The sequence below is a fragment of the Papilio machaon genome, chromosome 16 (genome assembly GCF_912999745.1).
Source record: "Papilio machaon chromosome 16, ilPapMach1.1, whole genome shotgun sequence".
Classification (NCBI taxonomy): Eukaryota; Metazoa; Arthropoda; class Insecta; order Lepidoptera; family Papilionidae; genus Papilio; species Papilio machaon.
This window is the reverse complement of record NC_060001.1, coordinates 5545439-5573437: the sequence shown is the minus strand read 5'-3', so window position 1 is coordinate 5573437 and position 27999 is coordinate 5545439. Positions and strand designations below refer to the sequence as shown.

Genomic DNA, 27999 nt, shown 5'->3' with positions numbered 1-27999 from the left:
GCAGAGAATAAACGACCGCATTTCATTATTTTACAATTGTAAATTAAATCAGTTGAATTTATTTTATGAATTGTTAATATTCTTTAAATATTAGAAGTTGCCACGACCGAGATTCGGGTTGCTCTCATGAACACTGTAATAAAAAACAAATTAAATATTAAAAAAACTAAATCATAAAAAAACTAAGTACATTTTTAAAATAAAATAAATCCACAACACAAGTTAGTAACACAAGAATGAAATATGACAGAATGTTGCAATTCGGATCGTAGTGAGTACCGTCGCTTTGTAGGCAGATTAGTGATTCCTTGTTAATTCATACAAACAACAAAATCACTAGTCTTCCATACAACGCTCGGCCGCCGACGTCGCTCGCCGCCCAACAAACACGCAACACACCTAAAACATTTGTTATTCACCAAGTAAATTGTTAATATACAAAAATTATGCACACATTTATAACAAACAATATAATTCCAAATCAAGGCCTAAAATTTGTAAACAAATATCCCGTTTTACACAAATTTATATTTTAATTTTGTGTGAATTATTTGTTAGCGGTAAGTATAAATTATAATTAGGTATTAAAAATTTAAGGCCTTAGGTTGGGATAAATTAGTAAAAAATTCAGATTAGGTTCCCAATTAAATGTTCTCTATATACTTAAGTCTAGATTCCCAATTAAATAGTCTATATCTATACTATATTCTTCATATAATCTACTAAACAAATATCTAGCAACAAACTTGTGTACAGTTTTACCTGAGCATTGGATCCATTTGAAACATTAGCTCATCAATTAACTCTATTAATTTTAGTGCGGTTTGGAGCCAAGTCGGGGAACTCTTGGAACATTCTATTGCCAAAACAACGTGTTAGTTATGATGACAATTACCATTGGATATTGAAACATATGTATGTTGGCACACTTGATACCTTCTACAGATTATAAAGTAAAATCTAATATATAAAATTCTCGTGTCACAGTTTTCGTTAACGTACTCCTCCGAAACGGCTTGACCGATTGTTATGAAATTTTGTGAGCATATTCAGTAGGTCTGAGAATCGGCCAATATCTATTTTTCATTTTTTTTTACTGCGCGCGGACGGAGTCGCGAGCGACAGCTAGTATAATTTATAGATTTTTTTCCAGTACATTATTGCTCTTAAATATTTAGGACATCACTTTGTAAATAGTTTTTGAAGATATACTTTTAAAATAAACATCTTTACATATTTCTGATGAGTTACCACCAAAATTAATAACGTAAGAGAGACAAAGCAATAACTTTTGAACTCATGCATTTGTCCCTTTAATTTACCTCACAAAATTAACATTTTGGAATACAAGTGATTACATATAAAAATAAAGAAATTCACTCGTAATAATCCTAACATAATCTGTGCCACCATACATTTTGAAGTTATCTATTGAAAAATTAGTCAAAAAATAATTTAATTTCGTGAATATTTGATCAGCCGATATGTTTTGCATTCTATATCTAATACAAAAGCATTAGATACATATTAAACAAGTGTTCAAGAGCTATAACATTTATGGTAAGACATACACACATCATGCATTACATGCAAAGTGCTTTAACATACAAAAAAGCATATACATATTTCGCTTTCCACAATATTTAACATTCAAATGACCAAAAACCAACGTAATTACGTAGCGACTAAATAGCTTTTTTATGGTACATTTAAATTTAAATTATGTATGTTAGATCAAGACATTTGATATGAAATTGGCTCATTACAGCTTCCATTATCCAACTTGTATGTATGTATGTATGTGTGTGTGTATGAGGTGTGAGGTGTAACTGACCTCTGCTGCAGCAGGTACTGCGCCATCTGTATGCGCTGCGGCGTGCCGGTGATGGTGATGATGCGGTCGCTGGAGCCGGGCAGTGGCTCCGCGATCTCAATGCCGGCGCCGCTCTCCGCGCGAATCTTTCTGATACGGGACCCGGCTTTCCCGATAATCGCGCCGGCCAACTGCAGGCGATACAAACATCGTCTTACAATATTATTATACTACATCTTGTTATGGTTGTTTGTGACTCACCGTACCTGATGAACATCGCCCGGTATCCTGCAAGGGGAGGGGCATGTTGTGTTCAGGGTGGGGGGAGGTCTGTGCTCGTGAATGCAGACTGAGGGGATACTAATGTTACTTGCTTTGTGCTGGAGTTAATTTCTACATTTTTGACTCATGACTGATCAAGCTCTATGTCGAAGTTTCCTGAACTTGTCCTATGTAGATAAGTTTTTAGTGTATTTGTATGCCTTAGAGCGAGACAATAGAAATAATTACTAAGGTTGAATTTGCTAATTGTAGGTATAAATGATTATAATTAGATGACAAAGAAATTGACAGTGTAGTGTGTGTTGCAGAGACGTCGTACTGGTACAGGTAGTTGCTGAAGTCGACGGTAAAGTCTGCGGGCGAGACTGCGGGACGACCGCTAGCGACGGACACTCACATCTTTGGGTATGGTAACTTGCGTGCTCGTCTCCTGTCCGGGGAATGTGTGTCCCGGGAAGTTGGCGCGGGGGGGAGGTCCGCCGAAGCCGCGCGGGGGGCCGCCGTAATCGTTGAACGCACCTCGGGGGCCGGGCGGCGCGGCGCGCGGTGCGGGGGGGCGCGGGGCGCGCGGCGGGCCGGCGCGGGGGGTGCGGGGGGGTCCGCCGCGCCCGCCGCGCCCCGCCGCGCCCGCTCCGCCCCCGAACCCGCCGTACTCGTCCGCGTAGTAGTCGTCGTAGTTGTGCGGGTCGTAGTTCTGTATCGCACCCTTTATTGGCACCTGAAATTTTATATAAAAACTACTTTCATACAACTCTTAAATAAGTATGCATTCAGGTATGTATCACCATCTATCTACCTCAGTCGAAATCGACACCAAAATAACCGAAGAAGAAAGAGAACTCAAAATTATTTTCCTACTCTTTAGTGTTTTTTTTTATGATCCTTCCTTGTACGAAACAAATTCGAATCCTCGGAATAAACTGCCTTATGTTAAATGTGAGACATGAGCAGTATGTACGCGCCTGTCGTATGAGGTCGAGCACTTCGCGCACTCCGGCGGCGACGGCGTCCTTGCCGCCCACCAGCTGCACCACACGCTCCGTGCTCTGCGGCGCCGTGCTGGAGAATATCTTCAGTCGGGCGCCCGTCTTCTGCAATTACACAAGAATACAGATTAATCTAAATGAAACATGAATATGTAAAAATTGTTGTTTACAAAAAAAAAATTACAAACTTTCGATAATTTCAATAAAGTCATATGCGTTTTTACATAGAAGCACAAAGCGCAGCTTTAAATATAAAAATGTCATTGTGTCTTCTTTTATGAAATTAAAATATCATAAACAATAAATAATAATGAAGAAATACAACTGCCCGATTCAAATCCAAATACCAATAACAAAAAATCAGACAGCTGAAATTCAATCTATTTAATATTAATGTCTCCAAAAACTATCCAATAATATATTACGATGTCAGACGTACAAAAGCTATCAAGGGTTAGTTGGAAATTTGCGGACAATATCCGTTATTGGGTAACGCCAATGAAATTAGGTCACCGAGGTCAACGACTCCCTTTGCGACTGACACGAATTGAGCAAAAAGTTTGTACTAATTAGAAGTACAAAACACTGGCCGGTAAAAATGTTTTTTCAAATGTACTACTGGCAGGTTATAATAATTAATTGGAAGGTAATAAAGAGTAAGTCGTGTGACGTCGTTGTTTGAAGAGCGCAAGCGTTGATCCATCGACCGAAGCACGTGGCCCGACCGACACACGGCACGTACAAACACTCCAAACAATACTACACAAAACAAATTTCTTCAAGGATGAATCGACAGTAAAAAAAAAATAATATCACTACCTAATATACTTTGTATGCATTATTATTTTAAAATATTGTAGCGAAGTAATCGCTAAACATTCTATCTTAAAACACATTTATAAAAATATATGAAAATGGTAAAAATTTCGATAATTTTTCTAAACTTACGAACACTACGTAACATAAAAATAAATCAATTGATATTGAGGACTACAAAAATCTAAGTTTAGGGAAATGACAAAGGAATATACTCTTCCAATCGAGAGGTAGGTTTAACTAGAATAATTAGAAAACGCTATTTAAAAATCTCTAACGAACTACACTAAAAAGTATTATTAAAACTTTAAGAAATTCAACACTCACTTTTGATAACTAATCTTTAAGAAATAAACTAAATTTATTCGATGATATAAAACCATCACAGAAATATCACGGACTAACACGCGATATATTTCACGAAACACGTCACTGAACCGAAAGCACGTTCGACCCTGAAGGTGGCCGGAGACGGAATGAGGTGAGGGTACGATGTCATAGCGAACACCTGTGATAACCCCCACCCCCACACTTGTAAGGCAGCACGCCTACGCCGACAACACCCACACTCGAACGTAGCGGTTTTTCACTAAGGTTGAAGTACCTAAGAATGCAACAGACAGCTGAGGCGAAAGCTTGAAGCGAATGTTTTCGGAATGTCTTATTCAATAAGTTTTAATTAGCACAAAGGCAGATGTTAGATAGCTAGAGATATTGTTCCATTTTCTCAAATATTTTTTGAATACAAAACATATATTTACGTCAGAAGACATCTTACTAACAATTTAAACGCGAATGATTCGATGGATTGATGGATGGATGTTTGTTTGAAGTTATCTCCTGAACAGCTCAATAGATCTCGATGAAATTTGACACAGATGTAGAAATAGTCTTGATACCGAACGTGTTGTTCGGTATTTGTTACGTTTTTTTTTTATTCTGCGCATAAAATAAATATGTAAGAAATCACCAAGAAATCAGGAGTTGTTCATAAAATATAGATCGGATGTATAAGTATTAATTGTGGTTTAATAACATATTCATATTGTCGATATAAAAGTATTTCTGAGCGGTGTCATGTGAAGCCATATAGCTGCCGGTATCGGCGTCGATCGGAAACGGAAGCGGCTCGCGTGCTCCTGTAATTGCCGGTGTCAGTGCGACGTCGGTCCTCTGTCCCCTTCGATCATTACGACAAACATACAAGCCTATTTAAATATATTAGTTCTATATGTATTTTTAAAATATATATTTAATAAATCGAGAATTTCAATACAAAATAGAATAGTAAATAATAGATCGCGTTTGAGTAGAAATTAACACACTATATTTATTGCTTATGTCACTAGTGAAATCCAAAATATAATTTGGTCTAATTATTAATTAAATGTTGTAGTATCACAAATTATGCGATTTACGATCGTACCTGCAGTTAAATGCTATGCTTTAAATGTGCGCATGTTAATTTGTTTTAAATCTACATTTTCCTTTTAATAATCACAATCTGTGTGCATTTCCGTAGTTTTTTTTTTTGCTCAACAGTTGAGAGGATGTGGAAGGAGGTCCATAAAAAAGTCCCCTCCCATCACGTGGTCTCCCAGTAATCGGAGCCCGGAACTCGGCGCCGCGCTTCCGTTCGAAACCCCACCAACACGTGTTACCACCCTTTACGACACAAAGCACAAACAACTTTTGTTCTATACACATTTCGTAACTTGTCAAGAAGCCTTGAAACAGTTAAGCATTCAAGGACTAACTTAGCTTGTTGAGTAATTGGCCAAGTTTACAAGTCCTTTGTTGGTGTTGCTAATGCAATTTAAATTTTTCCATAATAGTTCCCAGAGCCCAGACCTAGATTTGATTGTGACAGTGTGCCTTTGAAACACCGGATAGAAGATAAGTACTTCTTTGATTTAATTTAGCTCTCGTAATTTAAATCCAAAGTGCTAAGGACTAAACCAAAGATTTCTCCAATATAAACAAAGCCTTAGGTGGAAGCTGGACAAAAAGTGGAGCAAACAACAGATCGACTGGGACCTTGTTACCTGCAAGCGAGCGGTAGTAGGTAGTTTTGAGTCCGCGGGGCATATGTTCGAAATGTCTATTTAACGTTGTATAGAGGAGCCCTCATGGCGGAGCATTGTGCAAGTGGGTAGGGCCCAGGTGCGCGCGTTTTTGTGCGGCCTTCCGGCGGCTGCTCGCGCACCTGCCGCCCGCCGCGCCGCCGCAGCTGGCGCACGCGTCGCTCGCACGAATGCTTCACCGCGCCCGACACGCGCGGGGTAGGCAGCACACAGCTCTACACGCGCGGTCTTGTGCAACGACATAAGAACGTGCCACGAATTAAGTTGCTACAATTCTGATGGTTTAATTATAGTTCCCCAAAAACGACCGAATGATAGCAATCTCCGATAAAGTCGTTGACTTTATTACTAAGACAAGAAATATGACATATTTTACCAAAACACTACGAGAGCTTTTTATTTCATCATCTCAAACAAACGAGATTTTAAGGTTTTATCATGAAAGCTTTTTATATTAAGAATATTTTTTGTTACCTTGGTAAAATGAGCCAAAAACTACATTTCGTCTTATGTTTTGTTGTAAAAATATATTGTTATGTTATATACGATTCGCAGGTAAATTCAGTGACATTGTTCTTTTAGGAGAAAAATTCTTGTGATGGGATACAATCGAACAAAGAGATCAAACGTGAACAGCTGATCGGACAACAAAAGGAAACTTCTCAATGAGCGACATATCACAAAAACCTTTATGTTTAGTTATTGAATCAGTGTGAAATAACCGTGGTACCTATTACGTAAACTATTTATTTTAGGACATAACCAATCTTATTGTATCCTTAAAATAGAAAGGTTATATCAAAATTTCAAGGACAATAGGCGGATAGTACGATTACGTAATAAAACGTCGAGACTTTGCGAGGGAGACGGTCGACTTAAAAACTTCCGTAGTAGTCTGGCTTTCGGTAATTGATCCGCACTGGGGCCTGCACTTTGTTAGTCGGATGTCTAATGCTGTTTGTTCGGTAAAGTAGCGCGATGACAAATTGCCCGAGTTTTGGACTTAAGCCACGTTAATGTTTTGTCTTTATATAATACGGTTTAAGCTGCCTTAACATGTGATATTACAATTTATATCAAATCAACTCGCAAATTATCTCTAGCAAAAAACTCTATAGATATCTAAAGTTTGGGTTCCATTATTTATTGTTTTTTTTAACAACATGCCATAGTCAAGACATAAAACTAGTAATTAACTTAAAACGAAATCAAGAATAACTTTAACCCTCGGTATCGTATGCTACAGGCAGTTACAATGGAACGAAAATACAGAAACAGAAAATTCGCTGTCTTGTTAGTAGTGCAAAACTAAATCATGAAATAAACTATCAATATAATTAATAAACTATACTAAATTAACATTAAACAAAAAAAAAAAACTTTATAAATCCGACTTTAAAGCCGTTGTTTCATCGCCATAACAATCTAGTATTTGACACGGCGCCAAATTTGAAGGAGACATAACTATTCGTCGCAGAGACATTCTACTAAATGAGATGGTAGACGGATAAATCACATTCATAGGAACTAGCAGTTACGCTGCCCTGTACTTATTCTGAATTCAAGCCAAAGCAAAAAAAAGTGTGTAATATTAAAAAAATATATATATTATTTAAGAAGGATAAAAATTACATTGTAGAAATATATAAATTATATGATTATGAGGTAGGAAATTTAGTAAAAGGCTTTTTTAAAGACCTATCCCAGTAGACAGTCATATTCGAATAGCTATATCTCTAATAGAAATGTCAAAATGTTTAAAAAAAACCACATGATATTATATCCAAAGAGCAACGTAAACGAGGTAGGTAGATATTATTAGCGATTTAACGTCTGTGCCTTTTTATACTGAGACTGATATGAGGGAAAAGACTATAAAAGAGATTTTGATTTGTCGGCTACGACGCTACTCGAAACGCAAGCTAAGACTTTTAGTAAGCTTCAATAATCTTCATACAATTTTTGTTTAGAGCGTGTTATTCCTAAGCAACATCCGTCGATGTAGATAAGACGCGGATGATGGCAGCTGCTTTCACATCTGCCCCTCATCCCCGACGGACACGTGGCTACATTATGTATATAGAAAAAAACGTTCCATGTAACAGTGCATCGCTCGACGGATGATTAGCGGCCCGGCACACCATCTGCTTACCACCTTTCGTTACCTGTGCCCCGTGCCGAGTGCCGCTTAAGAGATACATATGCCCTTATGTATTATATATAAAGAGAATCCTCAATTAAAAACGTAACTTCGTTTCTTTATGTGTTCATTTAAAGTAAGGCCAGCTTTACATGAAATACTTCTTACATATTTTGTTACTTTTAGGTTACACGTAAAACGTAAATTATAAAGACTGAAATCGTTCACAAAATTCCGTTATGTAAGAGTTTTACAGTTAATAAATGAAATTTCCAAGTCAAATATAGGTACCGAAAATAACTAGAAAAACGGGGCCGTCCGTAAAAATTGTAATCTAGAATGGTAACATATTATGAACTTACCTCACGTAATTCTTTGATCTTGGCACCGGCTTTGCCTATGACGCAACCTGCACGGCTCTGATGTATTAGTAGACGGATGTCCAGATCCTCGTTTCCACCCTTCAAACCTCCCTAATAAATTAACAGTGTATTAGAATTAAGTAAAAGGAAAAAAGGATTATGAGGAGTTGCTTTATAACAATACTTACATCGGCCAAATTGGGCAATATGTCTTTCACGATTTCCAAAATAGTGTCGATATCAGATGCACTTATCGACAGAACTCTGAAAAATAAATACAGCATTACAAAAAACCCGACTATATTTCGTTTATTAAAATCTTAGCATAAATATAATAAACGAAATAACATATCAACGGTCAGGGAGGTCTGTGTCCGGGCTACGAAATATAAATTAAAGCATGATGGTGATGAGAGTACAACTTCGACAGTAGGAAGGTCAAGATGTTTTCCTGAACAAGGAGAAAACATATCTATAAATGATTCCGTAAGATTAGTGGTAGCGGAGTAGTCGCGGCGCGTGAGGTCAGACGGCACAGAACTGGGAAGCATCGCTGAAAGAGAACTCGCGTGCAGCTCCGCTGTGTGATGGCTAGGTACGGGGCGTGTGAAGCATCTAACGCCGGATGGTTGCTCAAACTCCTGACTGTTGACGGTTGTATAAAGGTGTGTCAAGTTGGGGTACAAAGTTTGAGAGTAGTTTGTCGGTTTACCGTTCGGGGCCGGGGCAATCGGGGACTGTTATAGAGGCTTTGTACTGCGTGGCGGGTCGGCGGGGGGCGGCGGGGCGGCGGCGGCGGCGGGGCGGGACCGGCAACCGAGACTTGCTGTAGCGGCGCGCCACGCGTCTCCGTTCCGCGCCCTACGCCCTAGGCCCGGATTACGAATCGCGACTACCGAGGTTTCTTTTATTTTGTAAGTACAACATATACTTCAAGGATCTAATACTTTCTTTTTATAGTTAATAAATCAATCGCAATCCGGGTATGGGCGAGAGGCGCGTAAGGAGGCGCGGGGCACGTCGCATAAATAGCCACAGAGGTTTCTCGGGGGCGTTAAAGACCTGTAACTGGCTGCCGGGGGGTTATTCTGTCTACAGCCTAGGCAGTGGCCGCTGGCACATGGCGCTGTGACCCCCAAAGGACACAGCGCACGCTCTACATTACTTTTAAAACATAACAGTTGTTCTATGACAAGGATATAAAAAAAGTTGGATAAGTAATGTTGCCTGTTCGAACCATCGGAACCAGCGAGCCATACTTTTACTCATTTAGTTTGGTGGAACATTGAACCTGTGGCGGAAAATCGTTATTCTATTAAATCACGTTACACTCAAATACTTATACCAATACACTTACTTCAAGACCCTAGACAAAATAAAATGTTTAGTACATGGTAAATTGATACCATCTCTAGAGACATTAAAAAAGGAATGGAATTAGATTAAAATAAAAAGGTAAGTACATAAAAGCGTGTTTAAGCAAATATTTAAAATAAAAATCAGGGTTTTTCGTTGAATTACTATCGATACTGTCTTCTTTTAAACCGAATAATGGAAATCAATTCATTTCGTTATACTGATTATACTGACCTCGTTCCTTAACTTGGAGATGTTGGAGCCACCTTTTCCGATAATAGACCCCGCCACCTGTCGATTGCCACACATTAAGCTAAAATTCATTTAAATTCAAACAATATTAAGATACATAGGTATTTCTACTACATTTTAATTTGATTTATTTTATTTTAATTCTTAAGGGAAATTAATCAATTCAATATAATGAAAACAAAGCATATGTTAAAGAAATTTTACTTTCGAATCATGCTATATGCAAGCCATTGAAAATTACATAAGAAAATTATGTGAATTTCAGTAGTTTTTTACAGAAACCGTATACTAAATTTGCTAGTAAAGAAACGTTACCTTGCTAGGTATGAGGAAGGTGACTTCATCGTCTGTCTGCCGTTGCCGTTTGTGCACCGGCCCGTCTTCACTGTACGCGTCGCGCTTCATATCACCGCCTGCTGCAAATAACACAGACATAAACAATGGATTTTGCCACAAAGTTGAAGTTTGGAAGAAAAAAAAAGGACTAAAGTGTTCTGCACCAGATACGCTACGTCGTTAATGTGTCTACAAATAGTGTTAGCCAACACACTTAATTAAAGGACCATAGAATTTATTTAAAATATCTTATTTTAATAAATCAAATCAAGATGGCGAGTTGATCTAGATGGCATGAATTTAACTATAGGTAATTCGACGTAAAAGTACCTATTTTCAGCATATGTCTTGTTTTGATTTCCATTTTTATACCTCTATCTCGCGTAGGACAATTAGTTTCTTTTCACATTGAGGCTTGGAGAATGATCTTCAGTACAAACACATGCAGTTATAAAATATAGAAATAAAGTCAAGTAATGCCGTGAGCGGGAGCGTTGCCGGCGGCGGTGGGGCGCGCCTCTATCGATCCTCATTGTTTACCGCCAAACAATTATAAAGCGCGATCCTCATTATACTCACAACTCGGAAACTTTGTTGACTCACACTGATTTTTTTTTCTAATAATACATTTTTAAGTAATCACAGATTAATTTGGATTACGGATTTTAAATTAACTCCATTATTAAGTAATCCTATTATATTTTGTTTGGAAAATATCTATTTAATGAAAGGTTTAATTCTTTATAAAATTATATTATACCTGTCTAGGTATAATATAATTTTGCAAAAAAAGCTATATTTTATAAATCGATTTTAGTTTTTCCCGACGTTCTTAGAATTTACAAATTTCACAAGCTTACGGAAAATTCAGAGACTTTTCCTGTTTACTAAATAGAGTCGTGAATAAAATTGATTTCTCAACTTTTTGTTCTGCACAGTCTATCGTGACTAATTAGTAGGCGCATCTTACACAAGGAAACGTAAATCTTCGAAAACCGCGACACGCGCGTGTCGTAGAGGTTTGTACACAGCGCGCGTCGCCGACCTTTCTATCTGTCATCGCCAAAAACAGTCGCTCGCAACCTGTTTGACAAGATTGTCGCGAGAATAGTCGCAAAGACGCGACCATACAATATTAGTTTCAACGAGTTACGTTGCGTACAACGAGCCATAGAGGCTTACGCAACAAAATTAACAGTAAAAATAACAAATTACGCAAATTATTTTAAAAACCAAGGTTTGCATACTTTTGTACTATATTCCGGCCATCTAGTCAAATATTTCTTATAAAGTGGCACAGAGGCTAGCGTGTTAACAGCGCACTTCCAAACAGCCAGTACTGCTAAATGAATATTGTATTGATATAACCGCCCGTTAACTTTTAGGGTTGAAACAGCGTAATATAGATATTATTAATAATCATTAAATTATACGATAATTAAATTATACGATAATATTTAAATTTAATAATTCACTACAACGTAGTTTCTAGCCAAGTTAGAATTCATCTGTTTACGGATCAAATTTATGAACCTTTTTTAAGGTTTTTTTAAAAAAGCTATCAGGAAATAAGCTACTAGAAGCATGTACAGAATCTATTTTTATTTTAAAATGAAGTTAAGTAATTTAGAACTAAGGAAACAAAGTATATTAAAATCCGTATGATGCGATACGTCCGATGAGCTTTACGTATCGAAATGCATTTTTTCTAACAAATTGTTTATTAGGTTATAGACGTGAAATGAAATAATTTTGACTATGTTATTATAGGGAACATTCCGTAACGTAGGGATAACTCGCGTCCGCTTTTCATGATATACCTACGTCACACATTTTTCCGTAGTGCATAATGATTTTTTTGATCAATTACGAGTCCAAAATATTGTGTCGCGTGGCGTTTTGAGTCCAAAATATTGAGTCGCGTGCCATTGGTTCGTCATCCCTGTCCTAAGTAATTTGTAATACACATTTTATGATACAATCAACCTAATGTATAAAATATACCTTTGTAATTCCTTCAGTCGTTATAACATTATTTTCAGTACATTAAGTATTACATAAGGTTTATTATTTACCTTACAATTTATTAATATTTTGTATACTTATTAAAAAAAATTGTTTTAAGTACATATTATGTGAAAACATACTTCCCGTATGTCGTAAAAGGGAAGCCATAAACTGCGTCCCTTTGTTGTCTTTGGATACCCAAAATTATTTGATCAACTACAGTTATCCCAGATTGTATTTTTTGTCCTGAAAATGTATTACTTCCTTTTCAATAAGTCGTATACAGCACATGAAGATAAATAAGTCAGAATTGAAGTTTTCAATTAATTTCAAATGCAGTAAAGTATATCGGTTTCAATAATTCTTTATATTTTAGGTTAAAAAAATCATAAAATATTACCAGATTAATATAGAAATATGGATTAACTTATATTTTTACGAAGTAATTTTCTAATTTATATGTAGTCTGGTAATTTAAAAAACCAACATAATACCGTACTGTATACAGCGAGCAATTTGACGACAGAAAACTTTACGACGAAACTGCCACGAAACGAGCGCGCATGTATAGCATTTCCTTAAAAGGTTTGTAAACGCTACATTAAAGAAATTCAATCACTTTTCTTATATTACCTAAAATGCAATAATTTTACACAAATACTAACTGTCGTCCGCGACTCTGTTCTGGCCGAATAACAAAAAACATAATTAGTAGCCTATGTGTCTTTTTTCATAGTCTTTAGAGATAAGAAAAGATAAAAAGAATGAATACGAAAGTAAGATAAATATATACAAAATCAATTAACATCGTAAAGATGAACTCATTTAATGATACTTAATTTTATTATCAGTTTCATTTTTGCCGAAAATAAAATCGGATTCTTCCACGTGAAGAAAATCAGAAACATGGTAAGGGTGTAATTGGAGTGTCTGTTGAGAATAAAACTGTTTTAAATGAAGACAAATTAAAAAACTAAGTTGCAAAAGCATTTTACAGAGAAAACATAAATGAAATAAGTATAGGTAACATAAAGTAGAATATTTATAAGAAAGGGAGTCACGACTTCGTACTACGGAACATAATTCCTATCCACCAAACAAACTATAAATGTATCACTCTTAATACTTGAGGTTAAAAACGCGTAGACAAGAAGGCGGCTTAGTCTAGAAATAGACATGGACTATGTTATCACAATGTAAACATGTCAGAAACGATGTGGTAGAGTTAGTGGCAGGTGAAAGAGGTCAGTGGCTCCCACAGGTGCACGCCCATCGAAGCCGCGACATCGGGAGCGCCGACACAAAGGACCACCTATTGCCACAATGACCAAACTGGCTCGAGTACGACGCCGGTAAGCACGCGCATGCCACTATACATCTCAATAATTAAATCGCCAGTCACGTCAACTGACTCTTCCACTACTACGAGCGTAATAGTTTAATTTAAATTAACATTTCATTTATACAACTTAAGATTTTATAGGATTGGAACATAAAATTGGGTTCCAGACGAGCCGACAGGTGCATGGCATGACACAAAGGCGAACCTCGGGAACAAGCATAAAAAAAACTCATGTGCTCCTGTATGCCAAATGTCACTACCATCTGTCTCACCTGCGACCGTTTCTTACCGAGGCGACCGTTGCGACCCAGCCGAGCTCGTCATTACACATCTGTCGTTCTCAACACTTGAAAATTTTCCCCCTCCAAAATATACATACGTAAGTTGTGAAGTCAATATAAAGTTATTTAATTTTTTTATGAAGGTTTTATAAATTAATTGCGGGACTAAACGGTCTCTAAAATATTTCGGAAACATTCAAAAAGAGCGGGCAAAGAGTACTCACCTATGATTCAATTCTGCCGCCTAAACTGGGCTGATCGCACCTAGAACAAGAGATATGCCGATTAGATCGACGCATTTTGTCCTATTGGAATGATTTAATGGACGCTCACGTACATGGTGATGACTGTAAGTGAGTAGCGCGTAATGTATCATGATTGAGCACCAGTGGGCAGGTTGGCAGGTGGGCAGGTGACCGGCCCGCGAGGCGTGCGCGCTTCGACTGGCAGCAGTCGGGCTCCGCACAAGCGTTAGTAAGGGCGCGCGAGACTCCGGGGCGCCGGCGTCGCACATGCGCAGCGCCGCCGCCCCGTCGATACCACCCCTGCCTCTCTGCCTCTCATTGTGCCCCGGAAACGACGACTTAACGAGTCACACCGCAAGACGACACCCTGTTCCATGTCTCGAGCAACCTACATAGCTCTCGACGACCCCCGCTCTTACACAGCGGCAAACTTTGTTGCTTTCGATTTCAAAGCACCGAGAGAGGTACTGTATCCACTTCGGTGCCGGGAATGAGAGCCAGGTTAAATAAATCTTGCCTCGTTTAGAATATCGCCTTAAGTAAACATATAAGGTTGTTAAAGCCGCGCAAAAACTTGACGAAAACCCGAGTTATATTTCTTTCATTTGAATATGTCGCTGTTATAGAATTTATACATTTCTTCGTTTTATTAAATTCTTAAAAGTTAAAACCTCAGTAAAATAGCGACAACTTATGCATTGATCACGACAAGCGTGATCGCTATTTTATATGTCAAGCCTTTACAAACAATTACAACTACATCTTACAAAATTAACATTCGAATAAATTGCTATAATGTACTACACTGGTCAAAGTTGTTTAGACTCATCATCAACACGTATTTAATTTTAAATCTACGGTTTGAAATTTGTTTAGCTTAAACCTAAATCTCTACGAAAATAAAGCTTCATCACCGAAATTTGTAACAATCAATGTGGAGATACATTAATCGTATAGATTATAGATATACGTATATGTATGTATCAACAGAAATACAAAACGTATTATTAATGTCTAAATGATGAAAACAAAGAAAATATAAATCATAATTATTTTAATTACGTTCAACATGTTTCTAAGATCAGTCAGGACGGGGTTCAACTTAATGGTTAAAGCTTAACTCACATAAGCCTATGTACGTTAAGGGTATGTACATACATTTGTATGTTGACCGACGAGTTCTATGTGGGCATCTATTTGTCAATAGCTAATGGCCCGCCGATGAGGCGACGACGTCAAAGACAATCGTCACCCAGGCAACAGACCGTCAACAAAAACATAAAGTGAAATTATAAGATTTTAATATTCCTGTCTTTGAAATTGGATCAGATTTAATTTGAATTAAGGAAACATGTATAAAAGTTGAATAGTAAACTAGTTAGTACAATGAACATCATGTCTGCCTCATAGTTATGTGGCAGTATTAAGAGATGTCCATTTTGCAGAACCCTCACAGTTCTTTCGCCATATCATGCTCTACGCGCAAAATGCTTTGACATTATATTTATTGGACGTTTTTATTAAAAAAAAAAATACTACTGGATAGACGACATTTGTAGTAGAGTAAAGAAGTATCCAATTGCTAATTGAAGCAACAGTGCGTCAAAAACCCTAACTATTTCCTTTAAAATAAAAAAGCTGTTGAATTTGCATAACATAAAAGTCCCCCAGTAGAGTAAATTGTAATTGGCAATATTACGACGAGACCGTCACACGGAATGCCCACTTAGCCTTATTACTAAAACTATGTTGTCTATCTTCTTGTTAGGGTGGGTTTCCAATGTTGAATCATTTATAAAAGAAAATATATATAATGTTGTCCCTCACACTTCCTGGGAAAATAAAAGGGAACAGTATAAAATATTAACGATTATTTCTCGCCATTAACCAAAACAATATCCTTGTGTAATATTAATCACTTCTTTTCATTTCAACAACCAACCTGCTTGTATCACTAAGGAAAATTAAATGCATTGAAACTAAATCAGTTTAATCATGCATTAAAAATAGCAGCTCGAAAATACGAAAAACACATTCTAAAGATAACAAACAAAATGAAAATATGCATATTGATATAAATACAAAAGTAATAAGGCGGGTACTATGCCGAAAACAATAGGGCCAAGAGAGCGTCAAAATATCTTGGAAAGTAGGTCGCTTGAAATACTCATGAAAATCATATGTGGCATAATATATGCTGTGTGAACGTGCAGGTGACAAATGCTGCAGTATTGAAACGTGAGAACAACACAACTTGTATCAGCAATCAAACCTCACCTAATTGTAGACCGACTTTTCCTTATCAAGTATATTAATAGCAGGCAAAGGACCGAGTCAAGCCTGTAATTTTGTCTTAGCCAGCTGCTGAAATATTCAGCGATCGGTGAGAAAGAATCGGTTCACGACAGCCGGACTGGACTACGAAGACCAGGCTGGTTAGACTCGTATGGACTAAGGTGCCTAGAAGTACATTTCCATAGAACTAAATTTCCCTTTGTTAATCGCAATTTACTGAGAATGCTGTTTACCGATAACTCGAATTAATAACCATATTACAATATCGCGATAGGGATCAAACAAATTTTAGAATTGTCACTTACTCTAGCAACAAGAGTACTATTTATTTATGTATCTTTACAACAGTCGTGATTTTTCTGTCACTAAAAGTAAAGGCGCAAAGATGCATTGTAAAAAAACCATAAAGGATATTTCATGCTAATTGCGCACAAAGCAGTTTCCTTAAAAAAACAAAATTTGTGGTATCCCTTAAGACGAGTGGGCTGTCTCAATAGGTCCGCCGTGGCACGCAAACCCCCCGACTCCGCGCAAATGACAGAGAACCAACAGATGTCTAGTTGCTACAAAATACTTACTGTTCCAGGAATTTTCAGCTTTGTAAATAATTTATAAACTCTTTATATCTGACTATATCAAAATATCTAACAACGGTATCATAAATTGATCTGTTAAATAAAATTTCTAACATTTGTTTTAACCGATAAATTTTTCCCTAGTGCTTTAATATTTTATGGCAAATTTAAAAAATAGCACTATTATTTTCTGGCAATGTATTAAATAAGGCTTAAAATTAAATCCCAAGATAGAGCGAGTGGACGCACTGTGGACGTTCTCTGCCCCACTACGGGGACATAGGCCATTAAGTATGTTAAAATTAACCTTAAAATGTTCAGTTACGTAATCGTCGAAGAAGTACGAAATGAAGATCTGAAAATGAATCTCTGCCTATCCTTTAAACGGGGACAAGTTTTTTATTTATGATGTGCGAGATGATGAACAACAACTCCCAAAATTACAGCACTAGCCGTCGCCTGCGACTACTTCCGCGTGGATATTAAAAAAAACTTAAAAAGAAGCCAATGTGTTCTTCTAGACCATGCCACATCTGTGCCAAATTTCGTCAAGATCAGTTGATCCATCCATCCATTCTTCTAAACTTTCGCATTGATATTATTACTACGATAAATAACGTATATTTATATAACGTACATTTACAATATAGAAGTCTACGAAATCTTTCTATTTGCCGTTATGGGTCATAAAGGAATACGTATAATAATGGAAATCATGATGGTCAATAATAAAAACTCGCTTTTGTGTCACATTGTATTGAATCATTTTTGTCACGATATGTATCTTATTTTTAATAAAATCCTTCAATAACCAAAACGGAATCTGAATGTATTATGTAACGCTGAATTTTCAATATTGGAATCAAACAATACAAAATTGCACAAAGGATTGGAAATACATTTTAAAATCATACAGAAATTTCTAATCACGGTTATATAAAAAGAAAACTGCCATCAACTAGAGAATCTAAAACGAATTAATTATCTAAGGGCATAAAAGTACATCGATATGTTAAACATTAGTAGAGGTTATGTTTCGGCCACATAATAATTGAATTTCATTACCTGCATTTCTACCTATCTGTGACAACTTTTAGGTAACCTTAAGTTTATATTAGTATCAAAATGTCATTTTAAGATAGCTGTAAGTTGACCGATTAATAAATAAATTAAAATAAAGCTTGCTATCCACAAAGAATGTGTGATATAACGCAGGAAAGCCTACAGTCGGTAACATACGCGCGTGCTATTACGTCGTCTAAGTAGTGAGTCGTATTTCTTTAAGGAATACTATTGATTTTTCTTTAGTGAATAAAAAATAAACTGTCTTTTTTAATTATTCATATTCGCTGAGCAGTTATGAAATCAACATGAAGAATCAAGTGGAGGACAAAAACCCGAGCGGCCAACCACATATTATGTCCAGTGTCGGCACCGACTAGTTTCGAGCCCATCGGGAGCCCTTCATCAGGGTGACTGATACCCGAATACTGAAACGTTACTTAAATATCTCCTTTCGTAAGCATTGCTTACAATTTAACAGACGTCAAAATTTAAGTGGTATACACAAACGCAAATCAAGACATGTAAGCGCGTGATTCCGTAAGTAGACGTATTATTTTTACGTCATGGCAACATCCTTTGTTTTCTGTCAAAGAGTGTATAAAAAATACTTGTTCTCGATTACGTTTTCTTAAAATTCACTTTACGTATCCGTTTCACGCAGCATGGCTTTGACAACCTATAGTTGTAAGACGTGTTCATTCCCAAATAGTAAAGAAATTTAAAATAAAAATACTAAATAATCAAAAATCAAAGAAGGTTGTTAAAAAATATCCTTTCTGTTTAAAGTATTTTTAAATAAAAAAAATTAAAAAAATTTGACCATACTTTTGTAGAATGGAAAGCATCTGGCGTTATGTTTTGACAAGTTTAAATTAATAAAATTTTAATAAATCATAATATCATCAAGACACTTTTTAAGCAGTTTAAGCGGGCGCAGACAGATGTCGCTACAAACCTATTTGCGATTTCGATATATTCTCGTTCAGTCGGCATTTTTATATAAATACTAGCTGTCGCCCGCGACTCCGTTCGTGCGCAGTTAAAAAAAACTTTATAGGGGTATGAATAATACATTTTGGCCGATTCTCAGACCTACTGAATATGCTCACAAAATTTCATGAGAATCGGTCAAGCCATTTCGGAGGAATACGGGAACGAACATTGTGACATGAGAATTTTATTTGTCCGAATGCGATGATTATGATGAAGCAGACATATTAACACCTTAGATTTTCACTTTTAAGATAGCCCGCGACCACTCTTAAATTGTTGGCGTACTTAAGTCGACATGACAGTTCTTTTGACAGCAAAATGTCGTTGAGTGACGATCCAGTATAAGAAATGTGATATTGAGTGGCCTTTAAGCATGGTACGATTTGATTGGCATCAAAGTTGAGATGCGTCTTTAACTGACTTACGAAAATTGCATATTGGAGTTTAAGCGTGGTCTTATAATTTAAGACGCTCTTACATATTTAAGTGACGTTTCAGTATTCGGGCATGAGACTGGTATTATATCGCGGACGCGGCCCGTCGCTCACTCTAGCTCTAGTGACTCTAGTGACGAGAATCAGTGAGCGATAATGTCTCACGAAAGTTTGAATAATATCTAAAGTCAGTTGAGAATTGTTTTCTATTAAGGACAAAAGACGCCTTTTATTTGTACTGTTTATGAAAAACAATACTTAAGATATTTGCATACCAGTCAATAGGATAAACTAATCGGTTGTATAAGGGTTTTATAAGGAATAAATATATATTATCCTTTATCGGCCCATACTTCAGGTCAACAGCTCATTAATATCGGACAATTTCTAGATTAGTTTTTCTATTTGATGAGGTAGTTATGCAATTAGGATAAAGGGGGTATGTTCACCCCTCGTGGCCTTTCTGACAACTGTTAACTATTCCGTTTCCTTGCTAGCCGCTGCCGCGTGAATATTTGATGGCTATATCGATCATAACTTCTTCACGGCGATGAATCGTGCATTGAACCGATGATACTTATGTATCATACAATATTACTTCTATGTACTTATAATTCGTTTTATATTTTCTTGGATTTAATGTACAACTTAATTCGAGTTATAACGTATAAATGAAAATACGATGCATAGGAATTAATTAAAATCAAATCATTGCTAAAATTATTGTTAGTCAATCATTTTAGCAACGATTCGATTTTTATATTAAGTCAGTCGGCGGTAAAGTTGCAATCTAGTTTCTATAAAATTACTAAATAAGAAGTTTTTGCTTTGCGATTAAATAAAAGTTCTTAAATTAATAAAATGTTTAAATTAAAATGTCAGATTTATAGTCTTTTACGGATAGGTAACTAGAATTAGAAACATCCACATAGTCTGTACTATATACGTATAGACGAGGACATAAGCATCTACACATAATGGTATGTTTTGCGTGATAGGTAAAGAATTAAAGGGAATTTACAATGATGCACAACCACTGTGGGGTGGTCTTCATGACTTATGAAGACCGTGGTGGTGGTTAGTAGGCAAAAATAGTACCAACTGGGAAGGCATCGGACATTTCGTGATCGTAATTGTGCAGGGCCGCAGCGCACGGCAGTCGCGGGCGGCGAGACATCTCGTCTACGTTATATATTCGTCTCTAGTAATTTCCCCGTCCTTGTGTATTCAAGCTTCGGCTTAGCCGGAGCCACTCTCATGCATATGTCATGAGTAGTTGCCGCGCGACGGTTTGTTGTCGGTCGGCCTAGGTGCGCGGGAACGGCCACCATCGCTCACCCCACAGACCCACCACCTATAATTATTTCGTTCTACTTTCGATTCCGGTGAGCTGTTGGGACCTCCCGGCCACCCCCAAGGGTGAAAGGGATGAGGCGGCAATTAGACTCCACTTTTTCTCCAATAGCCCGCATGTAATGGCCATGTGGTGTGTATTGCATGTAAGCTCAAATTAAATGGCGGACACCGTAAAAGCAGTCATAAGTGCGATGAACACACGCGAGCCAATAAATAACGCGACAGTATTTATTGTCCCCACAGACAACGTTCTTTGTTTGATGGATTATTGAATAAAATATATAAAATGTTTTATGCGTTTTTATAATTATTACTATGTGTGTATTGTTACCATATGTTTGCATATATCATTATATATTGAGTCTCGGGTTAAGTGCTGGACCATACATGGTCTTGGGGTGATCACCTCCAGGTACCAATGTGTATTCCTATTTTCATATATTATAAATTTATCTGATGTTCATGTTATGAAGGAAAACATTGTAAGGAAATCCACACATATCTATAAACAAATTAAAAGATGTGTATGAATCAATCCACACTAAACCAATGTGGTTGATGGAGGCTTAATCATCCTCAATTTAGTGTCGACTGAAGCGCCTTGGTGTGAGCAGATGTCAAACAAATAGTACAATGGATTTTGCTAAAGAGTGGATATCAATTGCTTACTTTAACTAAAAAAGCTTGGTTAAGATTAATATTAAAAGTAACTGCTATAATTATAAAAGTAATTGCCTAGTTATGTTTTTTTTTCTCCTTTCTTAAGTATACAAACTAGCAAACTTTAAGTTATAAATTATAGTGGATTCAGTGATTTATAATTGCTGGTAATAGCAAAACAAACACAACTGATATTGGTCACTTAACTTACTATAATTAATTCAATATTTTGGATCAAAAAAGACTTAATTGTTTAAAAATAATTACACAAAATTACATTCACACTTAACAATTCATACAATATTGAATCATAGAAAAACATACTTTTAGCTAAATAAAAAGAATCTCACATACTACTACTACTAAAGATAAGAATACAAATTTCTTTACTAATCCTCAGTCTTTTGGTTAGTTTTAAAACAAAAATAAATTATAATATGGTACAGCAAAACAATTTAAGTATAATCTTAATTTTCTATGTTCTCGTAGCTTGTTAATTTCTAACAAAATGAAGATTTGCACTTGCTGGTACAACTTTATAATTGTATGAAACTACATAGCTAAATTACAGTGCATGATAATTAATTTGTTTTGTTGACAAAACGTTTGTTAAAATTAAGTAATTCATTTTCATTTCAAATTAACATTTTCAATTGTAATTATTGAAGTAAAATTTTTAAAAAGTACTTTTTAAATAGAGGGTGAATACATGAAATTTCTTTATGGATGTTTTAAATGTTAACGTACAAGTAAAACTCTGCATAGTAAATTTTTATATTTAAACGAAATAATATATGCCTATAATAATGTAAAAACCATAAAATTGTTTTGGTAAAAAGTAATAAGTACAGAACAACTTACAAATCAACATAACCAACAAAATGTTAACGTTATGTATTTTGTTTCATGAACGAGTTATGATTTTATAAAACAGTATTGAATAGTACCCATAACATAACCATAATAAGGACTAAAAAGCCGGTTCAAATTAATCAATACCTTGACGTGAAATAAAACACAATTTATACAAAAAATAACGCCTAAAAATTACAATTAAAAATACTTACCAATCTTATTATTAGTATCCTGGTTCTTTAATTAAACAATATTGAGTTCTTTTTTTCAGTTTACCGTGATAAATATCATATATACTAGATATAGGTATATGATTCACATTCACAAAATAATAAAAATGGCGGCAATGGGAGAAAAATGGCAACGGTAGCAAGTGGTAGAAAAGGAAAGGGTAGCAAAAAGAACGAACGAAGAACGAGAATATTTTTTGGTAATTTTGAATGTTGAATGGTTGAATGTTAGGAATGTTATAATTAATATTGCTCGAAAAAAATTAACCATTAAATTGTTTTTTTGAGAAGTTCTCGAGTTAAAGTTTTAATTTTTAATGTTCAAAATATTTGTAAGTTACGTATTGTGCTTTCACTAATCGATTTTTTTAACATAAATTTTTATTTAATTTATAGACTTAATTAAAAGATTTTTTTTTTTTATAAGAGAAGGGGGCAAACGAGCAGCGGGAACACCAAGGTGTTCATCGACGCCCATGGACATCTGCAATACCAGAGGAATCGCAAATGCGTTGCCGGCCTTTGAGATGGTGATACGCTCGCTTCTTGAAGGACCCTAAGTCGTACTGGTTTGGAAATACCGCCGAGGACAGACCATTCCACAACGCGGCCGTGCGCGGCAAGAAATTTCGCGAGAACCGCACTGTTGTGGAATGCCAGCCATCCAGATGGTATGGATGGTACCTGGCGGTCTGTCGGGTCGTCCGATGACGAAACTCGGCGGCAGGAATCGTTCCAAACAGTTCTTCGGAACACTCCCCGTGGTACTTCATACTTCTGACACCGAATAAAAAGCTCTAATAGACTATGTTAATGTTTCCTACATTTACTTGGACTTTAAGGGCCTGACCATAAAATACTAATACAGTGTCCCATTTTCCATTATTTTATGCTTAAACATATGTCAACCCTTTTACCGCAAGCTATTATTAGACTATACAAATATTTAACAAAATATTTATACTGGAAGCAGTAGTGGTGATAATTATTTAAGGGTAAACGCAGAACATACTCTTGAATTTGAAATTCGCCTAAATCAGAACACAATTACAATTTTTTTGTTCTACAATTTAAAATTTTAATATTTTCCGCTGCACGGCGAAAACTTTAGTGTGCATGCCTTGCTAAAATATAAGCATAAATGAATTGTTTATGTTTGACAAATGTCCAAACTTCAAATGTCAAATGTCAGGTGTTAAAGTTAAATAGCGAATCGAATTTACGACTTTTTTTATTTTGAAATTAAATGAAACGCTGAAAAAATTTGTACTGTACATCATTTTATGTGAAGTTTTTAGAGTTACTCGTTGGTGTAAATATGTTAAATTTTTTTGTTGTCTAAAAAATCTTCTTGATTCTTTTCATCGATATTTTAATAAGAAATGAAAAATGAATAACAGTTCCGATTATATTTATTGGTCGGAGCTTCATTGCTCCAAAGACGCACTAACTGATACTTATGGATGGTTTATGCAGTTTTTGCTAGCTGTTTTGGCTTTTACATGCCTAATTGGTAAGATTGCGACACTTTTGTCCTTTACTTGTTGCGAAGTTCAACATATTGCCAATGAGCCAATGTCATAATCTTAAATTCATAAATTTACCCAATTTTCTTAATTCAATTTCTTGAAATGCTTTAAAAATAGAATCGCTGAAATTCATAATTACTCATAACTATGAGAACATTTTCACAATTCTCCAGAATTTTTTTTTTTCAAAACCTAAACTACATTTAACTTTAAGACGTCACTAAGAGCAGGAATATAATAACAATAAATGTATTTCTTTAATAAATAAATAAATGCAATACAATAACTTTGCCTTAATTTAAAAACAGTATTTTTCTTGTAAATCCTAAATAAACTTTATTTAGTCTTTAATAAGTGATGTTTTGTTTAGGTAAAAGATTTTGTGAACCCCGCTATGCTAGAAGACCATGGTTGATCTGGTTCTATGATACATCAAAGCAAGGTTTAGGTGCCCTCATCATACATGCAGCTAATGTATGGTTATCACCACATCTCACAGGAAATCCATGCACATGGTAAGAATACAATATAATTGCAAAATACATTTTAGACAAATGTATATTTGTAAATGTATTTTTATCTAGCAAAAACAACTAATTCTTAACTTTGTTTACTTGCACTAAGTAGATATGCTAATTATATTTATATGTTTAATCCATTTTACATAAGTGATTTATTGTTTAAAATATTTTATTCTTACAGGTATATAGTGAACTTTATGTTGGACTCAACATTAGGTTTGCTTATAATATGGGCTGGAATAAGACTGGCTCAGTATTGCGCCAGGACTTATGATATTCCACTTATAAATTTTGGAGAATATGGTGAGTCAATATTTATCTTAAATTAGCTTTTGACCGGGACAAATAAAAAAATAAAGAAAAATAAAAATGGGATAAAAATATTCTATGTCCATCTCCTGGTTCATAACCTACCTCCCCTTTAATTTTCAGCCAAACTGGTTCAACCATTCTTGAATTATAAATATTGTAACTAACATGACTTTCCTTTATATATAAAGACTAGCTGTCACCCGCGACTCCTGTGCAGGATTAAAAAAACATAATTAGTAACCTGTGTTCTTCCAGACTTTATTCTACTTATATGCCAAATTTATGCTAGATCCATGGAGCCATTCTGGAGATATCTTCAAACAAACATCCATACAACCATCCAAATATTCACATTTATAATAATAGAAAATTAACATTTATAATAATTTCAAAATATATGTAAACATATGAGGTTAAAGTTACTAATATTTAGTTACCCCATGACTATGATTGGTGTTTAGTCACTAAGGGAGCCCCTTAGTTTAGATTTAAAATAATTAAAATTGTTTTTATTCACTTTTATTTCTTTCCAGGCAAACCCCCAATGTGTGCAGCATGGATATGCCAGTGTATTCTATATGCGGCATTGGCGACATTTGCCAAATCTGTACTAGCTCTAGTACTTCGACTTCCGCCCGTGGTAGCCGTACTCTCAACACTTCGACTCTCGCCAGTTTCCGATCCACGTTTGGAGCTCGCTGTTGTTATGCTCATCATTCCTTTCTTTGTTAATGTAAGTTTTTTAAACTTCTACTTGTTGTACACAGATGTATTGTAGAATTACAAATATATTATTACTGTATTTGTACAAGTTAATCATAATTGTATATACTTAGTTAAAAATAAATTAAAATGAAATTAAATTTGTTACATGTATTACGGTTTGCTTTATTTCAGATATTGATATTCTGGGTTACGGATAATTTCCTAATGTATCATCCGAGAGGAGTGAGTTCTAAGATAAAGACTAAGGTATGTACTATTAACATATATAATTATGTTTACAAGTTTCAACTCCTTGACCTTTTAGCAGATAAACTTCGATAAATTCTATTAGAATTTACTGAAGCCATTTTATTACGTACACAAGGCAACCTAAATCTTTGAAACCCGGCGATTTAAGTCGTTAAGCGACTTACGTAATAGAATATCTTAAAGGTTCATACACAGCGCGCGTCAACGACATTTCTATCTGTCATCGCCAAAGACAATTACTTACAAAGCAATTTTTTTCAAGATCGTAAAAAAAGTCGCTGCTATTTTCAAAATGGCAGACCAAATCTATACAGTTGAAATGTAGTCGCTCTCTGTAATGACCGAATACACGACTCGCGTCGATGCTTCAACATTGTGTGCGCGCAACGCGATTTGTACGACGCAACTTTACAATATTAGTTTTAACGATTTCCATTGCCTTGTGTACGAAGGACCTTAGTCCTTTGTATTGTTAAATTTCAAATGACGTGACTGTTGTATTAGAAACACTATTGCTATCTCTGTTTGTTCCAAAAAGAATGACACTGAATATTCATCATTATACAAGTCTTCTTGTAAATGTATTTATTTATGATTTAATTTTGTTTAATTCACTATCTCCATGAACATATTTCCTGATCTATTTTATGCTACTTTTTATAATTAGTAACTAACTAATTAACTTAATAAGTTAATTATTATTAACTAACAAATTAACTTAGTAAGTTACTTATTATTAACTAACTAATTAACTTAACAAGTTAATTGTTATTAACTAACTAATTAACTTAATAAGTTAATTATTATTAATTAACTTATTATCTTAATAACTGTTAAACGTTTATTTGAAGTAAAATTTAAACTACATTTAAACAACTAAAATTGATATTTTTATTTTTATTGAATTTTTATTTTACTATTTTTTCCTTACCCCTCCCCCTCCAAAGTCAATGAGTTGAAACTTATAAGGAATGCATTTAAACAGGTACGATATCAATCAATAAAGAAAGATAAGTCTGGATCAGAAGACGAGGAGCAATCTGCAGATGAGAGACTGCTTGGTGCCAACGTATGACCCAATAACAGGCCCATTATGTTCCGGGCTTAATTGGCAATCTCCTTATCTTATGTACTCGAAATTACTGACTTGCCTTTGTTCCTTTTTGCATAATATTTTTCCTATTTTAATTTTTAATATATTTGGGTATTTTTGATACTGCTATTGATTTTTAATTTAGTCTATTCAATTATTATTTAGTTTCCAAAAAAGTTGTATTCGATTCGAACTACAATAATAGATTCGATTGAAAAGAAAACGCTTTTTATATATGTATATCGAAGAATCACTAAACATATCGCAAAGGTATCCGAATTAAATTTAAACAAAGGATTTTTTTTATTTTTCCTTAGTAATTTTTATCAAAGGGATTTTCATTAAGTTAAATATTTTACATCTCAAGTCATTGCAGCTATTTTTAATAATTATTAGGGCAAGTTAGTGGATCTTTATAAATCCTATATCAAAGATTATAAGATATTGTGTAATAAAAAACACCGTTATATTAAGATGTGTAAGCGTTTTTAATCTGTAATCTTGTAATAAGTTGTTAATGTTGCTGAATAATCAAATACCCAAATTGGTATGTTTATTTTTATATAAGCATATCTACATAAGTTAGGATAATAAGTAATATGGGTTTCTTTTTAATTGTGTTATTTGGTTATGCTATTAAAGAACTTAGTGACTATTTCCACTTAGCGCCAGTGGAAATACAAATACTCGTGTATATAGAGCGACCTCTCGCGGTCAGACGCTAAATGAAAATTGGATCTTATATTCACAATTGTATACTCATTTAATGCTAGAAAATGTATATAAATATAATTATGTACAAAT

General features: G+C 35.2%; 2 protein-coding genes across 3 annotated transcripts; one reads left to right on the top strand and one right to left on the bottom strand.

Annotated features, from left to right (window-relative positions):
* Nucleotides 1–69: 69 nt before the first annotated feature.
* On the bottom strand, nt 70–22929 carry LOC106713644 (heterogeneous nuclear ribonucleoprotein K). Of its 2 annotated transcripts, XM_045681432.1 has the most exons (11): nt 22748–22929; nt 14282–14321; nt 10407–10507; nt 10074–10130; nt 9196–9239; nt 8672–8747; nt 8484–8594; nt 3058–3186; nt 2493–2813; nt 1835–2004; nt 70–133 (listed from the first exon to the last, which is right to left on the bottom strand). In XM_045681432.1, the coding sequence occupies exons 3-11, from the start codon at nt 10494–10496 to the stop codon at nt 91–93; spliced, it is 1041 nt and encodes a 346-aa protein (XP_045537388.1). In that variant the 5' UTR covers nt 10497–10507; nt 14282–14321; nt 22748–22929; the 3' UTR covers nt 70–90. The 2 variants fall into 2 exon arrangements, with proteins under 2 accessions (XP_045537388.1, XP_045537389.1); XM_045681433.1 differs by lacking the exon at nt 14282–14321.
* Nucleotides 22930–24121: 1192 nt separating this feature from the next.
* On the top strand, nt 24122–27276 carry LOC106713622 (store-operated calcium entry regulator STIMATE). Its single transcript, XM_014506458.2, has 6 exons — nt 24122–24278; nt 24665–24809; nt 24997–25118; nt 25661–25860; nt 26025–26099; nt 27088–27276. Exons 1-6 carry the CDS (start codon nt 24155–24157, stop codon nt 27175–27177), a joined length of 756 nt encoding a protein of 251 aa, XP_014361944.1. The 5' UTR covers nt 24122–24154; the 3' UTR covers nt 27178–27276.
* Nucleotides 27277–27999: the final 723 nt, after the last annotated feature.

Excerpts from the sequence above, each read along its gene's own strand:
- LOC106713644 (XM_045681432.1), bottom strand. The coding sequence starts at position 10,496 with ATGAAGCGCGACGCGTACAGTGAAGACGGGCCGGTGCACAAACGGCAA. Across the intron at positions 2,005-2,492 it reads AAGTTACCATACCCAAAGAT|TTGGCCGGCGCGATTATCGG; the intron begins GTGAGTGTCCGT and ends TATCGCCTGCAG. Across the intron at positions 134-1,834 it reads CAGTACCTGCTGCAGCAGAG|TGTTCATGAGAGCAACCCGA; the intron begins GTCAGTTACACC and ends TTTTTATTACAG.
- LOC106713622 (XM_014506458.2), top strand. The coding sequence starts at position 24,155 with ATGAATAACAGTTCCGATTATATTTATTGGTCGGAGCTTCATTGCTCC. Across the intron at positions 25,119-25,660 it reads TATAAATTTTGGAGAATATG|GCAAACCCCCAATGTGTGCA; the intron begins GTGAGTCAATAT and ends ATTTCTTTCCAG. Across the intron at positions 26,100-27,087 it reads GTTCTAAGATAAAGACTAAG|GTACGATATCAATCAATAAA; the intron begins GTATGTACTATT and ends GCATTTAAACAG.